Source organism: Psammomys obesus, unplaced genomic scaffold, assembly GCF_907164565.1.
Source record: "Psammomys obesus unplaced genomic scaffold, mPsaObe1.curated_primary_1811, whole genome shotgun sequence".
Classification (NCBI taxonomy): Eukaryota; Metazoa; Chordata; class Mammalia; order Rodentia; family Muridae; genus Psammomys; species Psammomys obesus.
In genome coordinates this window covers 2607867-2626673 of record NW_026592509.1, presented here as the reverse complement: position 1 = coordinate 2626673, position 18807 = coordinate 2607867, and the positions used below count along the sequence as shown (strand labels likewise).

The window sequence follows — 18807 nt, the reverse complement described above, 5'->3', positions numbered from 1 at the left end:
AGGCAGCCTGGCCCTCAGCAGCACCAATCAGAGCTGGCTAAGCTGGGGCGCAGTCATGGGGGAGCTCCAGGCTCTAATCCAGACCCCTCCTCCTCCCAGTGTTTACAACTCCGTATCCTTTTTCAGATGCTAGGCCATCTTGAAAGACTCTTTGAAGATGCTCAGATTGGTTTTGCCAATGACAGAGAAATTAAGCAATTTTAAGTTCAGACAATTGGTGCCACCTACTCCAACAAGGCCACATACACAGTCATGCTACCCCCTGTGAGTCTATGGAGGCCATTGTCACTCAAATCACCAAAAACCAACCAAACCAAAAAGTATAATCAACAGTGATGGGTATGATAGGTACAGCACAAATATAAACTCAGTGCAGCTTTATGTTCACGTGCAGGTGAAAAAATTGCAAAAATGTTAAGTATTATATGTGTTTCCTCTCATGGTAGTTTTTCTTTATGCTTTGGGTTCTAAAGTGCTTTTCCCTCACAAAGTACAGGCACTTTTTAAAAAAATCAGGAGCAGGAAACCAAGTTAGGACACTCTTGATAGCTCCTCAGCATCCGCAGAGCCTCTGTTGGCAGTTTTCCCTGAGCTGCGCTCATCAGCACATCTCATATAACAAAGCAGAGCCGAGCAGCACCTCTGTCAGACTGTCTGTCTGTCTGTCATCTCTCTCTTTCTATCTTGTATAATCTATCTTCTGTCATCCACCATCTACCTTTCTCTCATTATCTATCATCTCTCTATTTTCTATTCTCTATCTACCTATCTTCTACCTATCATCTGTCTACATATCATTTACTAACCCTTTTCTGTCTGTCCTGTATCTAAAATCTGTCTGTCTGTCTATCACCCATTCATCTAGTTCTGGTTTGAATGTACATTGTCCCCACAGGCCAATATACTTGGACACTTGGTGGCAATATTTTCTAAAGCCATGGAACCTTTCGGGCATGTGGCCCAACTCGTAGAAGCAGATGTCTGGGGCTGGGCTGGAAGATGATCAGTACTTCTGGTGCTGGCCTGAGCTCACTGCTTCCTGGTCCCTCAAGTTGTGGAGCCTACACTCCATGTCTTGAGCCTCTACCCATCGTCTTGAGTATCATGTTGCCTTCCTCACCACAATAGCCTGAAACCGTGGACAAGAATAAACCTTTCCATCCTTCACATTTCTGCCATGTTTTGTCAACAAAGACAAGAAAAGTAACTAAAACATACAACATGAAACTAGTGAGGGGATTGTTTGGGTAGAGAAAGGGGACTAGCAACTAATAGGAGGTGGGCAGGAGAAGGTAGAAGGAATGAAAATGGCCAAAGTATGTGACGCACTTGGAAGAAACTATAGCAGAACCATCACTGTGTAAATAATATATGACATTAAAAGTAAAGTTAAATCTAAAGATCAATCTCAAGGCCGGAGAGACGGCTCAATGGTTAAGAACACTGGCTACTCTTCCAGAGGACGAGGTTCAATTCTTAGCACCCATGTAGCAGCTCACAACTCTCTGAAACTCCTGTTCCAGAGGCTCTGATGACCTTTCCTGGCCTCTGCAGGCACCAGGCATGTAACTGGCACACAGATAGATATACATGCAGGCAAAACATCTACACACATACAATTAAGAAAAAGTCAAGTTTATGTCTTCCAGGGCACGGCAGTGGTTTCCAGAGTCTGGGGCTTGGGTGGACAGGGAGTACGGGCTGTGAGCAGTAGCAGAAAGCCTGTGTCGCGAGAGGAATGGCTTCGAATTCCTGCGCAGCACATGCCACCCTAGGGGACTCTTCTCCAGGCTCTGGTGTCTCTTTCATCCTGTGGCAGCTGTGCTTCCTCCAGCCGTGGTCATGGCCGTGCAGTCATCTGTGGCACTTTATCTCTGAGTACTCAGTGGTAGTGTCCTGCTGCCCCTGTGGGCTCCTGGGCTTCATTTTGTGAAAGCTGAGAGATGCATAATGTATGTCTTCCTCTGTGGAGGAGGGGGCTGCATCAGCTGTGGAAGGCAGGGGTTCAGAGCTGTCATTCACCTGGAGTTCCACTAGGGGACTCTGTGTAAAGAGAGGAAGGTAGTCAGGTAGGACAGCAGGGACCCCTGGAGCCCCTCACCCGCTCCTCCACGTCTACTTTTAATCTTAAATTGCATGCATGTGTGTAGGTGTATGCATATATAGCGCAATGCCTGCAGAGGCCAGAAGAAGGCATCTGGTTCTGTGGAGATGGAGTAAGTAGGAAGCTGTGAGCTTCCCAGCGTGGGTGCTGGAAACTGAACTCAGCTTTCCTGGGAGAGCAACACACTCTCTTAACCACCGAGCCATCTCTCCAACCTCTCATGTGCATTTTCATTGGAATCACCTTTGTTCCTACTTTCTCCAAACATTTAATACTTTTTGCCCAGTCTCCCTAAGTCTACCAGCAAGATGTTATTTTTGTCTCTGTTATATATATATGATGGAAAAAGCAACTTATACCAAGCAATTCATCCAGACCTGGGAAAGCTGGTGCATAGTTGCCATTTTAGACTCACTACAAATTCAAGACCAGCCTGGGTTTCACAGTAAGTTCCAGGTCAGTCTAGGCTATCATAAAGAGAAAGCCAAACCAAAATCCCAGTCAAAACCATAATCTAGTGATTATGGGTTTTTTTTTGAAACCATGTTTTTCACCCATACCCTGTTCCCAGAAATTATGACTCTGAGTCCGAACACATACACACATATGTGCATACATACATACATACATACATATATACACACACACATATATTTACAAAAGCCTAGGCCAATATAGCTAGGCATGTTCCCTAACTTGCTCATAACTATTTATTATGATTCTCATAACCATTTATTCCATTCTAAGTTCTGCCACATGGCTGGTTACCTTTGCTACGGTTTCATGCGTCTGTCCTCAGTGTTCCAGAATGAATCCCCATGCACCTCACTCTATCCCAACATTCACTCTCTCTACTGGACCTCTTCCCTCCTATTTCTGGCCTCAGCTTTAGGCCAATCAGCTGCTTATTGATGGGTGAAGAATCCATACAGTACAGCAGAGATTATACCTACAATTCAGTTCTTTTGACCCTAATAACCAGGGACACATGTGAGATTCTTAGATGGTTGTTGGATATTCCAAGGTGGAATGGATATGCTAGACATAGGACCATGGCTTTTTTTTTCTTGATATGTGTATTAAATCTGTGTGGTGTGCATACACATGTGAATACAGAGCCAAGAAGTCTGTACCAGATGTCTTCCTTTCTGGTGCTCAGTTTATTTTTAAGACAGGATTGCTCACTAAGCTGGAGTTCACCATTTTGCCCAGGTCCAGATGTCTCTGCTAGCACTATTGTTGAGGGTCTGCGCCACTGTGCCTGGTGTTACATGGGTGCTGCTGAGCAAACTCAACTCCTCATGCTTGCAAGCATTTACCCACTGAGCTACCTCCTCAGCCCCAGCCTTGTGTACGTCATTCATTTACTGAGGATGCTCATAGTAGCATCTATTTGAGCATTCCACATGGTGCTTCTGTAGTCCCAGCACTGGGGAAGGACCCGCACATGGCAGGAGGACCCCTGTGAGCTCCAGTCTGGACTACGCCATGGTTATTGAGTCTGACAGGAATATATAGCAAGACACTTCTCAAAGCAAATGAGTCAACAGATGCATAATTGTGACTTATGATACAGGCAAGAAGGGGTAAGTGACAAGGTGCAGTGCCTCAGTTCAGGCATGGTGCCGCCTTCCAGAAGCTCACAGTATAGTAGAGCAGGGTAAGAAACAGCCAGTCAGAGAAGTGATAGCTGATGGGAAGAATAAGGCCCCTTAAGAAGCTCATACACTGAACATCTAGGACCTGTAAACATGTAATGTGCCTCACAGGTGGTACTGAGCGAAAACCAGATTAAATGAAAGGTATAGGAGCATGCCCTCAATACGCATACACTAGGAGAAAGGAAAGAAAGGACGGTGCTTTTCATTCATATGACCCAAGTTGTACCTAGCTATACCCAAGTTTAAGCATGCCTACATTTAATGTTTTGAAATTTATTTTATTTTTACTTATGTGTATGTGTGTATATCTGTGTGTGGGTGTGTGAACAGGTGAGAGAAATGCCCATAAAGTCCAAAAGATGGTGGTTGGCTCCTATGGAGCTATAGTAACAGGCAGATGGGAACTGCCTGATGTGAGTGCTGAAACTGAACTAGAGTCTTCTGCAGGTACAGAGAACATTTTAACCTCTGAGCTATCTCACATACCTTTAAATGCACCCAGAATACTAATAGTAGCCTACATTAGGGCAAAATCATTGGACACAAAGTCAATTTTATAATAAAGTGTTGAATAGCTTGATCAATGTATTGAATAGCCAGTATATATAGAAGGAAGGAAAGAAGGAAGGAAGGAAGGAAGGAAGGAAGGAAGGAAGGAAGGAAAGGAAGAAAGGAAGGAAAGAAGGAAGGAAGGAAGAAAGGAAGAAAGGAAGGAAGGAAGGAAGGAAGGAAGGAAGGAAGGAAGGGAAGGAAGGAAGGAAGGAAGAAAGGAAGAGGGAAACCAGGAGCCACACACCTCATAGCCTGGAGGCTGGAGTTGGGGCTGTGGCATGTGGCTACTGCCCAGAATCACAGCAGAGTGTTGGGCCACATGTTACTAGTTCTAGTAAACAGCCCAAACTCAAACTTAGAAGTAAGCTTTCCACAGAATGGGTATTGCTTTGGTGTGATGTTAAAGCTTAAAACTTGTAAGCTGGGCAGACAAGATGGCTCAGGAGTTAAAGGTGCTTGCTGACAAGCCTAATGACCTGAGTTCAATTCCTGGGATCTCCAAGGTGGAAGAAGAGAACCAACTCCTGAACGCTGTCTTCTGATTGCACATCCTGACATATGCATGCACAAACAAACAAACATAAATAAATAAACAAATAAATAAATAAAATCTTAAAAATAAAACTCACAAATCTAAAAATGCATAACTGGAAACACTGTAAGGCTGAAGCATTTGTATCCAAACCCTTGACTCTTGTCAAACAATTAGCAAAACAACACACTCAGTGTTGGAGAGATGGCTCAGAGAACACACTGGTCTGACAGAGGACCAGAGCTCGGTTCCCAGCGTGCACATTGCCTGCAACCCCAGCTCCAGGCATCTAACTCCCTCTGTTGTCCTTCATGAGTACTGCACTCAAGTGTGGGTTTTCACACAAGTGGTTAAACAGTTTGCCCTCCTCCTTTTCTGCCCCAAACTGTTTCCTGCAGTGTCTTCACTGGCCTTCTCCTGATGTCTGCTCTTCATTCTTCTTCTCCTGTCATGTGAACCCTGCCCTCAGCTCCCACACACTCCCTTCATCTCTGCCTCATGAGCTATCCATCGGCCAGCCCAGACTCTCTGCTTCCTAATGCCTCTGGATCTGCCCTTCCCTTACATCTGCCTGATGCAACCACAGGCACCAACAGAGGTAACAGACTGTTCCTCATAGTGATCCGTTTGCTCAGAAGTGAGTTACACACTCAAGTTCTCCAAACTTGCTTCCTGTGGTGGCCTACACTTCCCCTGTCTCTCCACACAGTCCTCAAGGCTGCTCTTCCACTTGCTGGGTGCCTCCTGCTTCTGAGAATTGGTGACGGCTCCTCCCTCTACCTGGAATAATCAAGTGGCAGGATCCAGTCTCTTTCATCACTAACCAAAACCACATTCAACCTACAGAAACTGTTTAGAAGCTCTATATCAGAGGAGGGACTAAGAGCCAGAGCAGATAAAGAACACCTGTAATTCCTCAACAACAAACAACCCAACTAGAAAAACAGACAAAATTGGAAGAGAGACCCCTCCAGAAAGATATACAGAGAAGAGATATTCACTATTATTATTTTTAAAATGCAAATTGAGACAACAAAGAAATAATACCTCACATTCACTAGGATATCTACTACAAAAATAATACAAAAGAAAACAGAAAATAATCAAGTTGACAGATTCTCAAAAAATGAAAAATGCGGTCTGGGGAGATGGCTCAGTAGTTAAGAGCACTGGCTGCTTTTCCAGAGGACCCGAGTGCAGTTCCCAGCACCCACATGGCAGCTCACAACTGTCTGTAACTCCACAATCCAACACATAGATATACATGCAGACAAAAAACAATGCACATAAAATTTTTTTAAAAAAGAATGAAAAGTAGAACTATATGACCCAATAATGCAGGTATATATCTAAAATAATTGAAAACGCAATCTCGATCTTTCACATTTATGAATGTGCACATCACAACAGTAAAAAGATAGAAGAAACTCAGAAGCTGGCTAAAGAAGCTGTGCTACGTACAGTGGAATCAACCTTCTAAAAAGGCGAGAAATCTTGTAGTATGCTACGACAAGGATCCTGGGGGCATATTAAATGAAGTAAACCGGCCACATGAGCACAAATAGAGTGTGGTCTCACATAGGAGGTTATCTGCAGAAGTCAGATTCACATACACAGAGAGCAGAATGGTGGATGCCAGGGGTGCTGGGGAGGGAAGCCTGGGGAGGAATGGGAACAGCTCTTCATATGGAGTTTTAGTTGTTCAAGACAAAGAAGTCCCAGGCAGCTGTTACGCAAGTGTGACAAATGGTGAATTTTATGATACACGGGACTACCAAAATCTAGAGCACAGATTACATAGATGATACATAGATAGATAGATAGATAGATAGATAGATAGATAGATAGATAGACAGACAGATATATATATATAGATGGTAGAGGATAGATAGATGATAGATAGTAGATAGATAATAGAGATATAGAGATAGACAGAGAATAGATAACTATGATGGATTAGACAGATGGACAGACAGACAGATAGATAGTTAACCAACCAACCAACCAACCAACCAACCAACCAACCAACCAACCACACAGCCTATCTTCCCAGCACTTCCTAGTCTTTGTACCTTCATTTTCTCCCAATAAACGTCTCTATCTTTTAATCATATATTGGTCTTTGTTGGTTGTTTGAGTGGTCTGATAAGCACCTTCCTCTGGAATAAAACATGACTGAGTCCAAGGTTCTCTAAAGATGGGTCCCTGGCACCTGGTCTGCTGGTGTCTTTGTAAGTACTTCACATTTCACAAATGGATGAAAGGAGAGGACCTGGGGCAACAGCTCAGTGCTTCCTGCGTAAGCATGAGGGCCAGTGTGTGAATCCCCAGAAATGGCATAAATACCAGTTGGGTGTGGTGGCCCATCTATAATTCTAACTTTAGAAGGCAGAGGTAGGGGATCCCTACAGCAAGCTGGCTAATGAAAATAGTGTATCAGTGATCTTAGGGGTTGGATTAAGTGGTTTTTCCTCAGTGACCAAGTGGAAGAGCCACTGAAGACAATCCCTAACATCAACGTCAAGCTTCCACGTGCATGTGCTTCTAAATGAGTGCACACTCTTACACACACAACACAACACACACACAGAGTATCAATGACCGATACTTTGGCACTATCTTAAATTTTGCATCTGAGGCAAGCTTCTCCCCTCACCATATGGGCTGAGGAGTTTGGGTTAAATCACCCTTTGGGTCAAATCTAGCCCACTGTTCATTTTTATAAATAAAGCTTTATGGACATGCAGCCATGCTCATCAGTTACATATGACCTATGATGGTTTTCAGGCTGGAGCAGCAAAGCTCAGCAGCTACAGAGTCAGCCCACCCTTCATAAGAAGTTCAGGAGGGCCAGGCATAGCGGTGCACACTTTTAATCCCAGCACTCAGGGAGGCAGAGGCAGGCGGATCTCTGAGTCTGAGGACAGCCTGGTCTACAAACCTGGACAGCTAGGGAGACACAGAGATACCCTGTCCTGAAAAACAAAGGAAGAAGTTCAGGAGGTATTACTGTATTCAGTGGGGTCCGGGAACAGATATTCAAATGCAGAGGAACTGAATAAAGCTAGTAACTCGTTCCTGGTAGCAGATAGCAGGCAGGGTAGCCCAAGGGCCAGAGGAGAGGAAGTGGGAAGAGGAAGAGGAAGAGGGACACACTGAAAGACACTGAGAGATACGAAGAGTTAGAAGATGGAAGAGAGAAGACAAAGAGGGAAGAGGAGGAGAGATACAAGGGAGAGGGAGACAGAAGAAGAGAGAGAGAAAGGGAGGAAAGGCAAGAAGAAGGGAAAGAGAAGGAGAGACAGAGAGACAGAAGGAGAATAGAGAGAGGGAAGAGGAAAAGAGAGAAACTGAGAGAGAGAAAACAGAAATGGGGATAAAGACAGGCTAATGGAGAAACAGGCTAATGGGGAAGTAAGAGGGAAGAGAGGAGGACACACACACACACACACACACAGAGAGAGAGAGAGAGAGAGACATGGAAGGAACCAAAAGGCAGAGAGGGTGCTGCATCTTGGTGTCCTGAAGAGGGAGACTGGACGAGAACCCATGAACTTGTGGTAGAAAAGAAGATAAGCTGAGTCATTTTCCCTTCCCTGCCTAGCCAGGGAGAAAGCAGTGTGGGCGTTGCATGTCATCACCCGGCTGGGAAATGGACTAGAGAGGTGTGCTTTCAGGACACCCAAATTGAATCACACTCAGCAGAACAAGCCAGGCTCCACCCCAGGGGAGGGGTGTCCAGGCAGGAGGATGCTGGTCACTCACCTGAGACACTGAGGCCTTGAGGGCATTTGGGCACGTAGCTCCTGTAGCTGGCCTGGCTAGTTTCCTCCTGTAGGATCTTACCCTGGGTGTGAGGACACAGGCAGCCTCTCAGTATGGGCAGGAGGGGAAGCGGCTAGCAGAATCCCCCCTCCCCCGCTCTCTGCCTGCTTGCAACTAAGTCTCGGAAGGGTGGTAAAGATGGTGGGTGGTCCTGCCACAGAGGTTCCTGTGTTGAAAGGTGGCTCCCACCATCTGGGACAGTGGGACCTGAAGGTTGCCACACTCCCGAGTCCCCCACACTGACCACATGCCTGGACCACAGATCCCCCACTGATTCCTGGCTCCCCACCCTCCAGGTCTGGACTCAGGGTCAGGTGCCAGGCTTGTCCCTCACCCCGGGTCCTCCTTCCCCACTGAGGCTGAAACTCACGCCAAAATGATGATGAAGAAAGACAGGAAAAGGAGGGTGGTGGCCCCTGTACCCGCAAAGAACCCCGTCATCATTTCGGATAGAGTTGCACGGCCTGCAGATAGAGAACTCTAAGAAAGCGCCCCTCCTCTCCTACCCACCCTGGCCCCATGAAGGAATCTTGGCTTCCAGCTTTTCTCACCTCTAGCTCAGATATCCAGATCAGAGGCCTTCTGGGATAGATGGAAGGACCAGAGAGGGCAGAGGGGACATGAAAAAGCTTGGCAGCAGTTTGTCTTGATTTAGTTTGGTATCTTCTTCAGCATAGAATTATTTTGCATTTTAACTAGACCATTAAATGTAGCTCAGCATGTGTTAGGACCTAACCCCAGATTCATAAACAGGCAAAGGAATATTTCATCACAGCCAGATGTCATGGAGAATGTCTGTTATTCCAGCTACCTCTGAGGCCAAAGTGGGATAAAGACGAGGCCTGGGGATATAGGTCAACTGTTGAGTGCCTGCCTAGAATTCCCCAGTAAGGGGCTGGAGCATGGACCACCACACAGGTTTGACTACTGAGTAGTTTCACATTTGTTATTACACTGTTTTGGTTCAGTTTTCCCTTGAATTTTATGCCCTTGTTAAATGGCCCTTTCTCCCGGCCCCGCAGAGGCAAAGACCTTATGCTCAAAGCTAACCCAGCTAAGTCCCAGCCCCTCTACTCAGGATTCGCTGCTTCCTGAAGTAACCTCCTCCCCAGCCCCTTCCACCTTCCCCTTCTTCGCAGCAGGAATAAGATAATGAGGCTCTGGTTGGCCAGAAAGTTACAGGCTTCAGGCTTCGCAGCTGAGCTCAACCTGAAGCTAAGCCCCTGTGAAGCTAAGGCAACATGGCAAGGACAGGGCAGGTGCCGAGCTTCTCCTGCTGCCTGCCTCCGGCCCACAAGTCACTCACTCTGTGGAAACAGGCTCAGGGAAACGTGTTGGGAGCCCAGAGCATGCTGAGCCTGGCAGGTGTACACTCCTCCATGTTTAAGCTGCACTGGACTGAGCTCCAGGAGCCCAGGCTTGGACAGCTTTGAGGGGCACAGACTCAGGTTATCCCAGGACCAGCTTAGGTTCGCAGGGGGATGGCTGTCAGTGCTACAGAAGAGACGTAGAGACTGGCCCTCAGAGACGAAAAGAGATGAGCCATTCTCCAGGATTGTGGATTCTGTAGAGAAAGAGAGAGTCAGTGTGATGAGATTAAGAGAAGGGACATTAGACTCCAGAAAGGGGGGTTGACACACAATAGGGAGCAAAGGCTAGAAAAACATGGGCTTTCACCTATCACCACAGCAAGAATCTGAACTTGTCTTATTCTACTGTGAACTGCTTGACCACAAGCCTCAACAATTAGAGAGAACATGTGACTCAGGCATATATTTGGAGTTGATGATGAGAGAAAGTCAGACCGAGATGGGGAGGGGAAGAGGGAGAGAGGCTAGCAAGGATGACCTTGGACTTCTGACTGTCTTGTCTCCACCTCCTGAGTGCAGGTATGCACCACCCACCCAGCTTATGGGATCCTGGAGATCAAACCCAAGGCTCTGGACATGCTGGGCAAGTATTCTATTAATTGAGCCACATTCCCTGACTTTAGAAGTCTGTCGCTCAGACACACACGCTGTGGCCATAGATCCAAGACCTATTGACTGTTCATTGATGGTGGCAGTGTGAACTCCATGCTTTTGCTGCCTATTGGTACTGGAAACCCACAGAATTAGATCCATCTGTTCTGGGCGCTGCAGTCATGGAGACCAAAGACTATCTCTGCTACGGGTTCCTCTCAGAACCTCAGGTGGACAAGCTCAGGCTCAGCCCGACATATGTGGCCAGGACACTGGTCACTGGTAGGTTGGAGACCGAGCTTCTGAGAACAGACATGGTTAGACAGTTCTCTGTCTAACAAGAACTCAGAGCACAGCTATGGGACAATGCAGGCAGATCCATAAGTGGGGAGAAGGTTCTGAGTGGTGTGGCTCTGATGTGTGCAGGTCACCCTTGCCTATGATAGTCAAGAGGCATTGCCCATCCGGGAAAGTGAGGGGTGGATACTGACTGTTGAAAACTCTTACGAGTTTCAGACCGGATGATCCAGTGGTTCCCCAACAAGGAGCCTCTGTCTCCAGGGTGAGTCCAGTGTGAAGAAGAACAAGCCTACCCTGAGCTGAAGAGGTGTGACAGTCCCCACCTAGGATGGCTCCTACCTTGGTCAGCTCCTTGATAGCCAGTCACAGTCAGATTCTTTGGAGCATCTAAGAGAGAATGACACAGTGGACTCAGCAACCACCCTCTGTCCCCAGCAGCTGTCTAGGTGGGTATGGCAGGAGCCCATCATCCTGACAATCCCCCTAATGAGGATTTTAGGATCCAGTGTGCAGACCCTGGCCCCCCCGGGGGACCACTTTACATTAGGAAAACAGACATCTGAGCCCAGCCTCACATGACACGTTGAGACGGATGGTCATTCTTGTGCTTGCACCAGTTCCAGGCAGGGTCACCTGACAAGTGAGGTTGGTGCCATGGTCCTGAGGCTGGGGGATGATGGTCAGCACCGAGGAGGTGTTGGAGCTCAAGAGGGACCCAGAGGTACCAGTCCAGGAGAAGTTGATAGGTGCCGTCCACTCACAATCCCAAGGCACAGAGCATGTCAGGTTGCTGGGACGGCCAGCCTCAAGGGTCTCCGGGATAAGGATGTGGGGAGTGTTAGTAAGGGCTGGTGAGAAAAGGGGAGAAATGGAGCATCAGGAGGGGGTGAGGTGCATCTTCAGGGCCAGCCCTGGCTCTGATCCAGTTCCAACCCTGAGCCCTGATGCTCAGACCCAGCTGCTCCCAGGACAGAATCCTATCCCAGACCTGTGGTTCCCACGATGTTCCCCAACTGCTTCTTTACAGACCATGTCTGACCTGTCACACGCAGAGTCATCATGTCATTGGTATAACTATACTTCAGTTTTTTACTCTCCATGCGAAAGTAGTATGACCCCTCATCCTCCTTCCTGATCTCTCTGATGTCCAGGGAGCAGTTGTTCCACGGGTCTCCGAGCAGGAGGAATCGGCCTTGGGTCTTTGGCAGTGGTGACTTCTTTGGATTATCTGTGGCCACTGGGGAATCCTTTATCTTGGTTCCTTCCTGGAACCAATATCGACGAATTGGTGGGCCTGAGTAAGTCCAATGCTCCTTGCTCCCTGGGTAGGAGAAACTACAGGGTACAAGGACACACAGGCCCTCCTGCACCACAATTTCCCTCTGCACCGTCAGGGTGTAATCCTCGTTGGTCCCAGGCCCACCCTCCATCCCCGTTATTCCCCAAAGCAGCAGCAGCAACAGCAGCAGCATGTCCAGCTGAAGCTGCAGGGCCACCAGAAAAAGTCTGTTTCTCTGGGCTCTTCTTTGAGGAACTAAGAAGTGCAAGGCCTGGAGGAGGCCCCAGCGGAAGCAAGGGTGAGGCCAGGGCAGAGGCTGCTTCAGGAGGAGGAGCTTTAGACCCAGGCAATGTCAGGGCCCTCGACCCTTGGACTCCTGAGGCCAAAGAGGGCAACTGCCTCTCCCAAATCTACCCATGCAGGGCCTAAACCCATCTCTCCCCTGTCTGTACTAACATTGGCCTCCAAGTGACATTTTTGCCCAGTGAAAATGGGTTCACTGCATCGAGAGCCCCCAGAGCTTCCTCTGAGACTGATGATATTGGTGGATTTGGGGTGTGGTGGTTCTAGGGCATAGGGGAGAAGAGGGACAGGGAGTGAAGACTGGGAAACACCCAGCTTCCCTCTCCCTCCCTTGGCAGCTTGTCCTGAGGACACCCTCTCTGCACAGTGGCCCAGGCCTTGTTCCCAGAGCACCACTGTCCAGTTGGGACAGGGATTTCAGGTCCTTGGAGCATCTCAGAGCCAGAGCCTCAGGGGACATGGCACAGACTCAGTGGGTAGTTCCTATGGAAGGGTAGAAGTGACATTTTTTCCTATTAAAATACAGCTAGGGAGCTGGAGACATAGCTAGCATGGGAGAGGGCTTGCTTGACCTGCACAAAAGTCTAGGTTCCATCTCCAGCACCACATAGTGGTAGTATGTGTCTGCAATCTCAGCTCTTAGGAATAGGAGGTAGGAAGGTCAGAAGCCCAAGCTCAACCTTGTCTAGCTACTTAATGAGTTTCAGCCCAGCCTTGGCTCCAGAGGACTCAGTTTCAAAGCATACAAACCAAAACAAACACAGCAAAAGCAAAAATTCACCAAGGTAACAGAGGGAACTCTCATTCTCAGGAGACCTGGGGAGATGGAGACAGAGGTGCTGCACAGTGAGACTTGACAGAGAACATTGTCAAATCCAGTGTAGCCAATCTGGCAGGAGAGGAGATCTTTTAGAGAGTTGCTTGTACTCTCCATTTGGCAATCGGACTTTTGGGGACAAAGGTCCCAAAGAATTAATTCCCACAGGAATGCCATGCTGGAGTAAGGGAAAGGCAGATGACACGCACAGGATGAACTCACTGCCCCCTGGGGAGAATCCATAGTTTTGACAAAACTTATTGGAACACCTTGACACAAGGATCGTGTCAATGATGGGAGGTATCATGCACGAACCAGGACTGCAGTGTGATTTATTTTGTATGCCTTGCCCTTTAAAGGATTCCCAGTTGACCTTCTGACCCTCAGTGTCAGCTGCTTCTTGGAAACAGGAGGGGAGTTTTTAAAGCCAGAAGGGGCTAAGAGAGATTGAGTAGGATTGGAGTAGGGTCAGAGAAGAGCAGGGCCAGAGAGGACAGGTAGCACAGGAAGTAAAAAAGATTGAATAGGACTAGAGAAGAGAAGAAAAGAGGTTGAGCAGAGTGAAAATAGGAGACAGTTGAAAAGTGAATTGGTCTAGCAAAGAGTTGGTAACAGTTGAGCCAGCATTCACATCATCATCTAAACATAGGAACCTATGTTCCTATGTGTGTGTGTCGGAGGACTACATTTGTGTGGAGGAATTCACCTGCATGTGGAGTTCAGAAGACAACCTCGCTGACCTGGAGCTTCTCAGGTAGTCTAGTTTGTCTAGCCAGAAGCTTCAAAAGCAGGCTACTTGGCTAGCCAGGAAAACTCAGTGCTTTTCCTGTCTTTGGCACCACACCTGTATTGTTGTGAATGTTTTGGTTCATGATATGTAAATATGTCGCTGTTAAAATTCCAAGTTGGGGATTTTAGTTTGCCCACACCTGTTAAGTGTCTCATGCAGAGCGTGGTCTTTGCCAGGCAGAATTAGTCGAATTCTGAGGACTTTAAGGGGGATAATATGACAGCCCAGAGGAAGAAGGCACAGCTGCTTGGAGGAGGACTGCCTGCTGCTGGTTAATCCTGCTGACTAACTGGTACCTGGACTTCTGGACAACTGATATTGGTATCGCCCCCAACAGAATCCTACGACCCTACTCAGCAGGAAGTAGCAGAGAGAACTCTGCCCCCTGCCCCGTCCCCACTAACCTTTCCCTTCTACCCAGTGTTGGAAGGGAGGTAGAAGTGTTTAATAGCCCTAAGTAAAAGTGGGTTTGTTAAAAAGTCAAGGCCAACGCTGGATTTTAAAATGGGTTCTTCAGATCAGGCTCGGGTCTTTATGCTTGCATGGCAAGCACTTCACCAAGTGGGCCATCTCCCCAGGCTGCCTGGAGCTGCTTTGACCAGAGGTTCCGAGGCCCCAACAGCTCAACTCCCATGCCTACTCATAGATCCATGGGTCTTCTGCCTGAGAAATTCTTGGCCCTCTAAGGGAAGTGGTTTATGTGGGTGAGTGATTGAGGTCACCCATCCAACTCAAGCAAAGGTCACTATCTCAAGTATAACTACCTGAAAGAGTCCAGAGAAAAACTGCAGCAGGAATGATACAACTGCAGCTGTCTTAATTAGGGTTTCATTGCTGTGAAGAGACAACATGACCACTTAACTCTTACAAAGGGAAACATTTAATTGAGGCTGGCTTACAATTTCACAGGTTTAGTCCATTATCACCATAATGGGAAGCATGGTAGCATTCAGGCAGACATGGTGCTGGAGAAGGAGCTGATAGTTCTACGTCTTGATCCACAGGCAGCAGAAGAGGACTTGAGAGTCATAGTTGGGCATAGCTTGACCATAGGAGACCTCAAACCCACCCCCATAGTGACGCACTTCCTCCAGCAAGGCCACACCTCCTAATAGGGCCACTCCCTGTGGGCCAAGCATTCAAATACAGTTTATGGGGAGCAGACTTATTCAGAGCACCTTGCTGATTTAAATCCGTTAAGACAACAGATAAATTTTGATGCTCAGCAAAAGAGGAACAAAGTATTAGCCCACAGGAATCATGACTAATAGAGTAAGGTAAGAAGAGGATTTGCTTTTCCAGGTAATTTTTTTACATACAGTCCTGAAGAGATTACATTTAAATTTTTATTGCTTGATTGAGACAAGGCCTCCCATAATGCAGGCAGACCTCAAACTTACTGTGTAGCCACAGATGACCTTGAACTCCAGATCTTCCTGCTTCCATATCCCAAATACTCAGTACAGGTCTGTATCAACAAATGTGGTGTATGCAGTGCTGGGAATTAAACCCATAGCCAAGTGCTCTATCAATTGAAGTATATGCTCAGCTCCCATGCATGATATTTTTTTGAAAAGTAATAGTGCCACAGGAAACACAGTGTCTGAGACAGAAATGTGATAGTTTCTACTTAAGTGACAGTGGTGAACAGAAGTCAATTGTCCCTCCTTTGGTGTGATGGCTAGGCGAGGTTGTCGACCTGTAACACATATGTGGTGGTTTGAATGAAAATGGTCCCATTGGCTTTTAGGGACTGACACTATTGGGAAGTGAGGCCTTTTTGGAATAGGTATGGCATTGTTGGAGAAAATGTGACACTGGGTGGGCTTTGAGATTTCAGAAGCTCAAGCCAGGCCTAGTGTTTCTCATTCCCTGCTGCCTGCAGATCTGATATAGGACTCTCAGCTGCCTCTCCAACACCCTTTCTGCTTGTGTGTCACCATGCTTCCCACCATGCTGAAAATGGACTAAACCTCTGGACTGTAAACCATCCCCAATTAAATGTTTTCCTTTATGAGAGTTGCTGTGGTCATGGTGTCTCTTCATTAGCAACAGAAACCCTAACTACGACAACATAGGAAGAAGGAAACTCCGTTGAGAAATTGTCTGAATTAGATTGGCCTTTGTGGATCTTCTTGGTTATTGACTGGTGTGGGAGGACTCAGCTCCTGGAATGGTGCCACTCCTGGGAAGGTGGTCCTCCTAGGATAAGGAAAGACGTTAAATGTGAGCCTGAAATTAAGTAAGTATGTAGAGTTCCTCCATGCTTTCTGCTTCAAGCTCCTGACTCTTTGTGATGATGGCTAAAATAAATTCAAGTTAATATTGGTCAGTGTTTTATCACAGCAACAGGAAAGGAAACTAGAATATGAAGCCATAAACTCAACAAGAAAAGCAGGACTTGAATTCCTTTCTTTCTTTCCTTGCTCCCAGATACCCAGAACAACTAAGCATTAAGTATGCCAACTTGTGAGCTCTCCTTTGAATCCCTAATCTTCCAGAGCTCTTATTGTCTTCTCCCTGAGCCTCAGACATGGAAGTTTTCCATTTTACACAACCACACTCATTCCAGAAAGCAGCCTGCCTTGGCACTTGTGCTTGGTCACACATTCCCTCAGGGCTGTGGAGGGGACCAACCAGATTTCTTGACTTTCTACAGTGTGGAAAAGTCTCTCCTTCCCTTACTTACCTGGAGCCAATTTGTCTGGGATGCTGAAGAGGGGGTTGGCACACAAGGAGCATGGGACAACAGGGACAGGCCAGACAACTGGGCTGGCTCTGTCTATGGTGCTGAAGCATCACCCCATAGTCTCTGTCAGCGGTTCTCAACTTCTGGATGGTGTGACCCCTTTGAGGTCTAACAACCCTTTCACAGAGGTTGCATAAGACCATCAGAAAACACAGGCATTTACACTGTGATTTGTCACAGCAGCAAAATGACAGTCATGAAGTAGCATCAAAAATAATTTTACAGCTGGGGGTCATCACAACATGAGGAACTGTATTAAAGGGCTGCAGCGTTAGGAAGGTGGAGGACCACTGCTCTAGGTTCATCTAACAGCCTGCTGAACCCAGCCTAGTAGCTCAGGGCTGTAGTTCTAGCTACTATGAGGATCGAGGCAGAAGGACTGTATGTTTGAGGTCTGCATTGACCACATAGTGAGACCTTGTTTAAAAATAAAAAGCGTAAGAAGGGGAGCATGCTGGGTTTATAACTCAGTAGGAGAGTGCTTGTCTAGTATCCAACAGTGAGGAGCATGGCTCAGTGTTAAGACAACTGCCTCGAATCTCCCCAGTGCGGTTCTGGGAGCATAGCTCAGTGATAGAGCACCCACTTAGAATCCCCGAGGGAGGGGCTAGTGGGCTAGAGTGGGCTCAATGGTACAGTCACTGCCTAGAGTTCCCTGGTGAGTGGCTGGAGTGTGTTTCGGTGGTGGAGAGCCGTCTCTACCTGGAGAATGAGGCTCAATGCAGTGCTTTCTGTTTTAAGTGCATAAACAGCAGACCTCAGAAAGACAATGGGGCACCAGATCAGACACGTGACAAACATCCAGCAGACACAGCCTGGGGAGGCCAGGGAACCGGGACAGTCAGCAGGAACATCTGGCTGAAGAAGAGGGTCACAGGCAGACTGTCTCCCAGCCAGCTGTTCCCACCACAGACACTTCTAGTTTTGTTCATATGGGATGGGAAGTAGCAGAGGTATCTGTGGACGGTTCACATCCCACCTGTGTCCAAGGACACACTAGACTTCTAAGAATTTACTCTCCTGTTCTCAAGGCTATGTGCCTGTTTTCCCTCAATTTCTCACAGGGCTAGGAGGCTAACAGGTGGTCTTGGACCCTTTAAGACAAAAATGCTTGAGTCAAAAGTCAGTCTGGGGCACCAGACCTCCAGAGCCAGGTTCCCAGCCACCTAAAACAGTACAAGACGACAATTTAACAATTTACAATAGTTGTGTGGCTGTGTGTCATCCTGGACTCCTTTCACCTTGCTGAAGAAAGAAACAGAAAGAAAGAAAAAGAAAAAGAGAAAGAAAGATAGAAACAAAGAAAAAGAAAGAATGAATGAAAAAAATGAAAGAAAGGAGGGAGGGAGGGCGGTAGAAAGGAGTAAGATGGCACAAGCCTTTTATTTTAGCAGTCTGGAGGCAGAAGCAGGCAGGTCTCTGAGTTCTCTTGAGTTCAAGGTCAGTCTGGTCTATCTAGCGAGTTCCTCCAGAACCAGGCTACACGGTAAGATTATGTTTTAAAGGGGGAAAAAAAAATCAGAAGCGTATAATAATCCGCCAAACCAGGAAATTCGACAGCAGCCTCTCTGCCTCTGCCCGTCTCATCTCTCTCTTTCCCTCTCCCCCACCCCGCACCTCTTTTTCGACACAGGGAATTAAAGGCCTGAGCCACTACAACCGGCCTATAGCAGCCACTTCTGATTTCAAGAAACCCTCCTGGTAACCTCGCGTTGCCAGGGCCACACTAGCACCCTCACCTCAGTCCCTACACCGGACTGTGAGCCTCACAGAGCCCTGAGTTTGAGGAGCCAGCGGCAGAAGAAAAACCTACCCTCAAACAGTGTTGGGAATTGGAGTCCAAGCTGCTAAAGCGTTACAGGCGCGTCGCTAGAGCTGTTGCATTCTGGGAATTGTAGGCAAGGCAGTCCAAGACCTTGTGGGAGTTGTAGTCT

At 47.3% G+C, this 18807-nt stretch overlaps 1 protein-coding gene and 1 long non-coding RNA gene across 2 annotated transcripts; both read right to left on the bottom strand.

The window, feature by feature from the left end:
* Positions 1–1639: 1639 nt before the first annotated feature.
* Positions 1640–12407, bottom strand: LOC129681577 (sialic acid-binding Ig-like lectin 12). Its single transcript, XM_055613577.1, has 7 exons — positions 11975–12407; positions 11511–11783; positions 11275–11322; positions 9981–10238; positions 9045–9138; positions 8615–8696; positions 1640–2043 (listed from the first exon to the last, which is right to left on the bottom strand). The coding sequence occupies exons 1-7, from the start codon at positions 12405–12407 to the stop codon at positions 1855–1857; spliced, it is 1377 nt and encodes a 458-aa protein (XP_055469552.1). The 3' UTR covers positions 1640–1854.
* Positions 12408–14986: 2579 nt separating this feature from the next.
* On the bottom strand, positions 14987–18748 carry LOC129681578 (uncharacterized). The gene is made up of 2 exons (XR_008720856.1): positions 18687–18748; positions 14987–16326 (listed from the first exon to the last, which is right to left on the bottom strand). It is a non-coding gene; the product is annotated as an uncharacterized LOC129681578 (long non-coding RNA).
* Positions 18749–18807: the final 59 nt, after the last annotated feature.

Bases quoted from the DNA above. Each gene is read 5' to 3' on its own strand.
- LOC129681577 (XM_055613577.1), bottom strand. From the start codon at position 12,407: ATGCTGCTGCTGTTGCTGCTGCTGCTTTGGGGAATAACGGGGATGGAG. The intron at 11,784-11,974 runs GTCAGACATGGT...TTTTCTCACCAG, and splicing joins GATGACTCTGCGTGTGACAG to CCCTTACTAACACTCCCCAC. The intron at 9,139-9,980 runs GTGAGTGACTTG...CTCTATCTGCAG, and splicing joins CCTGAGCCTGTTTCCACAGA to GCCGTGCAACTCTATCCGAA.